Source organism: Tripterygium wilfordii, chromosome 1 (assembly GCF_013401445.1).
Source record: "Tripterygium wilfordii isolate XIE 37 chromosome 1, ASM1340144v1, whole genome shotgun sequence".
Lineage (NCBI taxonomy): Eukaryota > Viridiplantae > Streptophyta > Magnoliopsida > Celastrales > Celastraceae > Tripterygium > Tripterygium wilfordii.
Window position 1 is genome coordinate 2687677 of NC_052232.1, and position 8991 is coordinate 2696667.

Below are 8991 nucleotides of genomic sequence, written 5' to 3' on the forward strand. Positions count from 1 at the left end.
ATGACTGATGAACAAGCTCTTGTTGCTTTCAATTCTACAATAACATATGACCCCACCAACTCAATCATGGGTAGTAACTGGACTAGAGGAACCAACTTCTGTGACTGGGTCGGGGTCACTTGCAGCAAACGCAGACAAAGAGTCACGGCTCTGCAACTTTCCAATATGGGACTTGAAGGTACAATATCTCCTTATGTCGGAAACCTATCCTTCCTGGTTTCGCTTGTTCTTTCTAACAACAGTTTTCATGGTCAAATTCCATATGAGTTGGGTCGTTTGAGTAGGCTCAAAAAACTTATATTACAAATTAACCGGTTGGAAGGATCGATACCTCCGAGTTTACACAACTGCTTTAAGCTTGAACTTGTTTCCCTAGGAAGAAACATGTTAAGTGGTGGCATACCAGAGGAGTTGGGTGCTTTGAAAAACCTCCATGGCCTCTATCTAACTGGAAACCATTTTAATGGCACCATTCCAGTTTCAATTGGAAATATGTCGGCATTGGAGACCTTTATATTGTTGGAGAACAGATTTACAGGTTCTTTTCCATCCTTCATGTTTAACATCTCCTCTATTAATTTATTTGCTCTCAAAAACAATAGCTTCTCTGGCTATCTTCCAATTGATATTTGTCTCCACTGGCCTAGACTTGAGGCACTATACCTTGCTGGCAACCAATTTATAGGCCAAATTCCATCTACTTTAGGCCGTTGCACAGGATTAACGATGTTGGATCTCTCTAGAAACAAATTGAATGGAAGTGTGCCGGCAGAACTCGGGACTCTGCAGAAGCTCGAGACGCTTTTACTGACAAGTAATGACTTGACTGGTACAATTCCAACTTCTTTGGGAAACATTTCTAGCCTAGTGAATTTTTCATTGGCTGAAAACAACATTCATGGAGGTATTCCTGACGAGTTTGGGAAATTGACAAGTTTGGAGACTCTGCATTTACAGTACAATCACCTCACTGGGTCCATACCTCATTCAGTGTTCAACATTTCCTCTCTCAGAATTATTGCGATTTTGAACAATAGCATCTCGGGAGATCTTCCGCCTGACACAGGGCTTCATCTTCCGAATCTTGAAGAGATGTATTTTGCGTACAATCGAATTGGTGGAAGCATTCCTGCTTATTTATCAAACTCATCGAAACTTTTTCTACTGGACATATCCTCCAACTTGTTCACTGGACCAATACCTTCAAGTCTCGGAGATTTACCTCGTCTTCGCTTCCTCATTATGGAAGATAATAGACTATCCAGAGACCCTGGCTTTGAGGAGCTGAGGTTTCTTACTGCACTAACAAATTGTCGATTCCTGGAAAAGCTAAGCATGAAGAATAATTTTCTTGGTGGTGTTCTACCATATTCCGTTGGCAATTTTTCAGACTCTCTGCAAATGATTGTTGCTTCTGGAAACCAGATAAACGGTCCAATTCCAAAATCAATCGGTGCATTAAGAAACTTGTATTTATTGGTGTTGGAAGATAACAATCTCAACGGAACTATTCCGCCAACTATTGGAGATTTGAGAAACTTAGAGAGGTTGTTTCTCTATAACAACCATATCGGAGGTTCTATCCCTGAAGAAATTTGTAATCTAAGAAGTCTGGGAATATTAGCACTCCAAGATAACAGGCTCACTGGACCTATTCCACATTGCATTGGATCACTTAATCGTCTTCAACAGCTATCTCTCACCAATAACGCATTGAGCTCATCAATTCCTGCAAGTTTGTGGACCCTTGAAAATCTCCTTATCATTGATTTATCAAAAAATTCCTTAAGTGGGAACCTATCTTCAGAAATGAAAATGTCGAAAGTCATGGAACAAATGGATATTTCTCGGAACCAAATCACAGGTAAAATCCCCTCAATTCTCGGGCACTTCGAAAGCTTAAGTTTCCTTGATTTGTCAAAGAACTCATTGCATGAGAATATTCCTGAGTCACTTGGTGACTTACCATCACTGGAGTTCCTGGATCTCTCCTACAATAATCTATTTGGTCTTATTCCGAAGTCACTCGAGTCGCTCAATCATCTCAAACATTTGAATCTATCTTATAATGACTTATCGGGAGAGATCCCGAATGGAGGAGCTTTTGCTAACTTTACGCTAGAATCTTTTCTGGCAAATAAGGAGCTTTGCGGTGAATTATTACAAAAACCTTGCTCTCGTCAAAATTCCAACACCAAACAAATCCTGCTTAAGTACATTGTTCCAATTGTTGCAGCTGTGCTGATCTTTGTTTGTCTTCTCTACATATTGAGAGCATTCAAACACAAGAACAAAAAAAGTACTCCAAGTTCTCTGGATTTGATACAAATACTTGAGCACAAAATGATTACATATCATGAGCTTCGTTGTGCCACAAATAACTTCTCTGAAGCCAATCTACTCGGAATTGGGAGTTACGGTTCGGTCTATATGGGAACAATATTTGATGGTACAGTTGTTGCTGTAAAGGTTCTGAATCCAAAAGCAGAGGGTGCATTCAAAAGTTTTGACGCAGAGTGCAAAGTCTTGCGGACAACTCGACATAGGAATCTTGTTAAGGTCATCACTTCTTGCTCGAATCCTGAGTTTAGAGCTTTGATTATGGATTATATGTCAAATGGAAGCCTTGAGAAGTGGCTGTACTTCGAAAACCACAACTTGAATCTCTTTCAAAGGATCAACATTATGATTGATGTGGCAACAGCTTTAGATTATCTCCATTATGGTCAGTCAGAGCCAATTGTACACTGTGATCTAAAGCCCAACAATATCTTGCTAGATGAAGACATGGTCGCACATGTTGGTGACTTTGGCATTGCGAAAATCCTCGCAAAGGTAGACGATGCAGTGCATACCAGGACATTAGGCACCATTGGCTATGTTGCACCTGGTAAACTCACTACTCTCTATATATTTAAGTAGCTAACTTAATTTAGTTAACTTTCCAAATTTTAAATTATTTGTTAACAAATGATAATCTTCTTCCTCATCATTATCATCTTTATCTTGTTGACAAGTGTGTGATCATAACTCAAAACAGAGTATGGCTTCGAGGGACGTGTTTCTATTAAGGGCGACATGTATAGCTATGGGATAATGATGCTGGAAATAATTACTGGAAAAAAACCAACAGATGAAATGTTTGTCGGAGAAGTAAGCTTGAGACAATGGGTTAACGCATCATTTCCTAATAAGTTGTTGGATGTTGTTGATAGTGTTTTAAAGCCAAATGGAAACAGAACCAGAGATATTGACATGGTGCATGATTCTCTTTTCTCCCTCTTGGAAATGGGTCTGGAGTGTTCAAGAGAAATACCAGAGGAAAGGATGGATGTGAAGGACGTGGTTGCCAAGCTGACCCAGATCAAGCTGAAGCTTCTACCCAGCCGAACTAGACGTCATGTGTTTCTTTCTTCATGAAGGATGCATAGATTTTGGGTTCCACTTGAGCATTTTGTGTTGTTATAATTATAAATGTTTGTTAAGTTTCCATTCCTCCAAGCGATCAGTGCTGTCCGTTTAACCGTTTAAGACAATATGACCTATAAAACGACATGCATGATTTTGTTGATATATATTTGAATAGCAGCTTGCAGATTTTCATTCTCTATTTGACCGTCGACGAAATGACCTTGACCTTTGACTGGCTAAAGATATATACCAGATGGTCCAGAAACATACAAGAACCCCATAAATAATACACATCTTCCCCTGATATGATTGATTAATCTTTCCTTACGGGGTTGGCCAGCCAAAAAGAGCCACTTCAAGGTGGGAAAAAAAATCTAATACAACCCTAATAATACCTTTTGAAATCCATAAAGCAATAGATTCCACATCAGTAGGAATAATTCATTGTTTAACAATGAACACAATGTTGACAGAAGCTAAGACTAATGGTGGGAAGTGGCAATGGACTTGGTTCATATGAAGTATAACTTGAAGGAAACTCACATAAAATGCATCCTGTATTGGCCATCCACCACGTAGTCTAGATACATCCTTCGTGGCAAACTGGCAATATCCCTTCCTGCAGTAGCTCCTACTTCATTGAAAATGACTCCTGAATTTGTACTTTCAGCTGGAGAAGATATGTACAGAGCTAGGATTTCAATACTTTTAATGACTCTTATAACTTGAGAAAATCAACTTGGGCATTGCATGATACTGTTAATAAGAAATCAGCTATATGTGTGTGAAACGAGGAAACTTCTATGAGAATTGTAAAGGCTAAATTCCTTAGAGCACTCATAAAAGCTTCTACCCAGCCGAACAAAACGTCCTGTGTTTCTTTCTTCATGAAGGATCCAGAGATTTTGGGTTTCCCTTGAGCATTCTGTGTTGTTATAAATGCATGTTCAGTTTACATTCCTCAAAGTGGTCAGTGCTGTCCGTTTAAGGCAATATGACCTATAAAACGACATGCATGATTTTGTTGATATATATTTGGATAAGCAGCTTGCAGATTTTCATTATCTATTTTGTTGATATGTACAAGATGGTTCAGAAACATATATAAAAGAGATGCAAAAAAAAAGAGTATTATAAGACATGACCAAATGCCTAATCGTGCCCATTCTTGTTGCGTATACAAGTCAAGAACCCCAAAAATAATACATAATCTTCGCCTGATATGATATTCAACAGTGAGAATCTTTCCTTAGGAGGTTGGCCAGCCAAAAAGAGCCACCTTCAAGGTGGGGAAAAAATCTAATACAACCCTAATACATGAATAATTTATCCAAACGACAGTGAAAGTGCATACAGTTGTATATAATACAAGTTCCTTGTTGCATGGAGAAAACTACAGAGGCCATTCCGAACGGGACGAGAACAATTAAAGGGCAAAATACAGTAATGTCCAAACAACACTAGAAAGCACAACTCCGATTGCCAACTCCAAAGTATTCATGAAACACAACAACTAAGCCAGCCTTGCATTCCAAATAACAGGGGAATGGATGACCAAATGCCCGTTCTTGTTGCGCATACAAGAACCCCATAAATAATACACATCTTCCCCTGATATAATTGATTTTCAGGAGTGAGAATCTTTCCTTATGGGGTTGGCCAGCCAAAAAGAGCCACTCCAAGGTGGAAATAAATCTAATACAACCCTAATAATACCTTTCGATTTTTGAACTCCATAAAGCAATATATTCCACATCAGTAGGAATAATTCATTGTTTATCAATGAACACAATGTTGACAAGAGCTAAGACTAATAGTGGGAAGTGGTAGTGTACTCGGTGCATATGAAGTATAACTTGAAGGGAAAGTCACATAAAATGCATCTATGAGAATTGTAAAGGCTAAATTCCTTAGAGCACTCATAAAAACCAGGACGTGTTCTTGACCAAAATGAACACAACTATGAGAATCAAAAATGGTTCAAAGAGGAGCTATGTTATCTCTATTGTCTGTGTTTGCATAGAAGGCTAAACAGGTTCATTGGTTAGCCGAGTAAATTCGAAAGTTTTCACTAGGGAAAGTTCAAAGCCTTATGCTACCGTATCCGATGCAACCACTTTTCACTATTGCTCTCTTTCTCTCTCACGTGTCTACTCCATAGTTTGTTTTGATCAGATAATTTACATTCATGTGGGGGAATTGTTGGATATCGTTAGCAATGGGTCATTTGGGTCCTCATCCACCCCCTTTTTAGCTAGGGAATCAGAAACACCATTTCCTTCTCTCCAGACATGATTAAAAGACACAAACTGGATCAACCAAAGCAGATTAGAGATTGCATTCATATCCTGATCTAGCCTCCAAGGATTAGGAGATTCTTTAGAAAGCCAGGTAAAGGTAATAACATTTCTTGAGTTTGACTCCACTAATAGATTATCCAGATCGGTAGAGCCACTATCTGCAGAGATTTGAATTGCCTTGATTTCAGCAGTGGTAGAGTCTACGTGACTAACCGAACCAAAGAAAATGCAGATGAAGTTGCCAAAACTCTCTCTAAATATCTCCAATGTCAGCTTTGTTTCCTTGAGCTGACCCATCTTATTCCATTTGAGACAGCCTTCAGGAGGGGGCAACAATCTGCCTTCGTCGAATTCGCGCAGCATCAGTTCATGAGAACATTGTAGTTGAGCTTCACACCATCACTAGAATTCATCAACTCCGGGCCACTATAAGGGAGATCTATGTTGATAGCTTTTAACCATAATCCAAATCTTATACATGACATTTCCCATTCCACTTCTTTGAGGTTGAAAATGAGCTTGTTTCTTTTTGTCCAAATATAGGCAGCAAACATCATGTGCCACACTTTCTGTCGAGATTTGAAGGTGATGACTAGGGTTTTAAATAGCATTTGACAGATCATATTTCTCCTACACTATTCTCCTACACCAGATTCTTCCAATTTCTACAGTCAGTCTCTTCATCTATGTTGTACCTCCATATCCATTTAAATAATAGAGCTTTGTTCTTGTCTATGATGCAACCAATGCCTGCTCCATCTTTATTTTTTGGCTTTATCAAAATGCTCCCCCTTCATGTTGTGAATTTTCTTGTGATTGTCTGAGGTCCCACTTCATGTCGGGATATTCAGTGATGACATGAAGTAAACTAGTAGGCTTGTGAGAACTGACTTAATCAGGATCAATCTGCCATGTTCTCCTTAAGTTCGTCGAACCACCATGTAAGAGATCTGTCCTAGTTAATTGGGATACTGAGATATTTATTGTAGCATTTATTGTCTTCCTCCATGCAAAAATCGTTTCCATGCCAGTTGACATATAATATATATAGTGTGTGTTTGGTGGGACGGTCCAGCAAATGAGACCGGCACTACTCCACCAAACAACCCACATACTGTTGGCTTTTCATAAGCTCCAAAATGTTTTGGAGCTTATGAAGGGCGGAACCAGCTTCGCTTAATTTTTAAAAAAAATTAAAAAGGGACCCACGTTAATTGTTAAGTTCTTCTATTTTATCCCACTTTGTAATAGGTTATATGTAATAAAACAATATTTTTATAAAACGATGTTTTCACAATAATATAATGAAAATATTTATAAAAATAAGTAAATAATACAACATAAATATAATATTATTAACTTTTAAGATAATCGTTTTAACTTTGGTATTAAGATATTTATAATTTATACTTAAAATTAATTTTAATAATAAATTATATTTATTAGATTAAATTTAATTACAAAATTTATTATAAAAATATTAAAAATCATAAAATATAACATTATAAAGTTTAAGATAATACTTTTAGTTCAATTTATATAATAAATTTCTTATTGATATTATAAAATTAAATGTAATAATAAATTTAATTTAATATTTATAAAAAAAATTAGAAGGTACTAATAAAATATACTTTTACACAATATAAACTAGGGGCAACTATAAATTTCACCAAACAATATTAATGTATGGTATTTAACTTGAACCATGACCATTTGTTAATGCATGTCATATAAAAAAGTGAAGTCATTTATTTGTTAATTTATCGCTCTATCCAAACAGTGCCATAAGCATTTCTATGCCTTCCTTCTTGAGCTTTTCAGCCGCGACTTTTTTTTTTTTTGATAAACAGAGAATATATATTACGAAACAGACGAGAAAGAAGAAACATCTTTCAGAAGAGCAGGGCCTATACAAGGTGGGAAAGTCTTCTAACCAGACTCTAAAAGGCCCCAACACTTGCACATTCCTAGTTAGGGTATGAGCAGCAAAATTACATAAACGGTTAGCAAACTGAAAATGCACACACCCCATAGACCTAGCCACATCACAAACAGCATCAACAAGATGGCCATACAATGAACGTTGATATGAGTCAGAATGAATATTAGAGATAAAAATTGAAGAATCCGACTCCACCACCAAATCTCTAAAACCAGCCTCTCCACTCAACTGAATCCCACGAAGGACTGCATAGGCTTCAGCAATAATTGACTCAAACTTTCCATAAATAACTTCAGCAAACGACATGAACTTTTGAAGTCCATTATGTGCTATGTATGTCACAAACGCACGCATGCGCAAAAACACTTGAAACATTCCCCTGGCTTCTTCACAATACACTACGTACGATCTTTCACTATCAATAATTGATTTAGACACCTTTTTGACTGTAGGAAAGTTCTTTAGTACTTTTACAAAAACAACTCCTTTGAGAGAATGGTTCGATCCACCAGCTCAGTTGACAATGTGATCCTCGCCTTTGACCTTAATGATAGAGGTTCAATTCTGCCTCCCCGCCCATTATGAGGCTAGCTCGGATTATTATAAAGAATTAACAACTTCTTAGCAGTGTTATTATAATCGAATTGTGCCGGCTGGTTAGACCATAAACACAGTGAACCGGGCACCAAGCTAGTATGATTATGTCAAAATACTAGTTATGCAAGTGACTAGCAAAAATCTATTTATAACCGAACTGTTTCGATTGGTCAGACCATAAAACAATTAATCAGTCACCAAGCCAGTATGATTATGTCAAAATATCAGTTATGCAAGTGATTAGAAAAAATCGGTCATAGGGCCCAATATATATATATATATATATATGTGGAAGAGATAAAAATGACTGGCTAATCAGCTCTCTCTCTCTCATTATTTTTACTTTTTTGGATCAGTGTCTCATCATGTATTGTATGCATGTTTATAACATTTATAGCCTGCAAAAAATGTGTACATTTAATAAAAAATGTGTGTATTTAGATGTACCCAAACATGAATATTTGAATGAAAACCCTAATTGAAATGGTTCATTTCCGGCCAACATGATTATTATAGTCTTGTAGGTGATTTGATTGAAGGTTAAATGATGGTTGTATATTCTTTAAAGATAAATTGGAAAAATAACTATATTTTCCTTTAGATTTTATTACCAATACTTCCAAAGCATTTCAATTGCAAAATTATTTCAAAAAAAAAAATTTGCAAAATTATTTAAAATGATTTTTAAAAATTTAAACTTAATTACAGCGAGATAATGCTAAGCTACAAACCAAAATT

General features: G+C 36.8%; 1 protein-coding gene across 1 annotated transcript; it reads left to right on the forward strand.

The window, feature by feature from the left end:
* Positions 1–3458, forward strand: LOC119995258 (probable LRR receptor-like serine/threonine-protein kinase At3g47570). The gene is made up of 2 exons (XM_038841713.1): positions 1–2890; positions 3041–3458. Exons 1-2 carry the CDS (start codon positions 1–3, stop codon positions 3418–3420), a joined length of 3270 nt encoding a protein of 1089 aa, XP_038697641.1. The 3' UTR covers positions 3421–3458.
* The last annotated feature ends 5533 nt before the right edge of the window (positions 3459–8991 follow it).

Bases quoted from the DNA above. Each gene is read 5' to 3' on its own strand.
- LOC119995258 (XM_038841713.1), top strand. From the start codon at position 1: ATGACTGATGAACAAGCTCTTGTTGCTTTCAATTCTACAATAACATAT. The intron at 2,891-3,040 runs GTAAACTCACTA...AACTCAAAACAG, and splicing joins CATTGGCTATGTTGCACCTG to AGTATGGCTTCGAGGGACGT.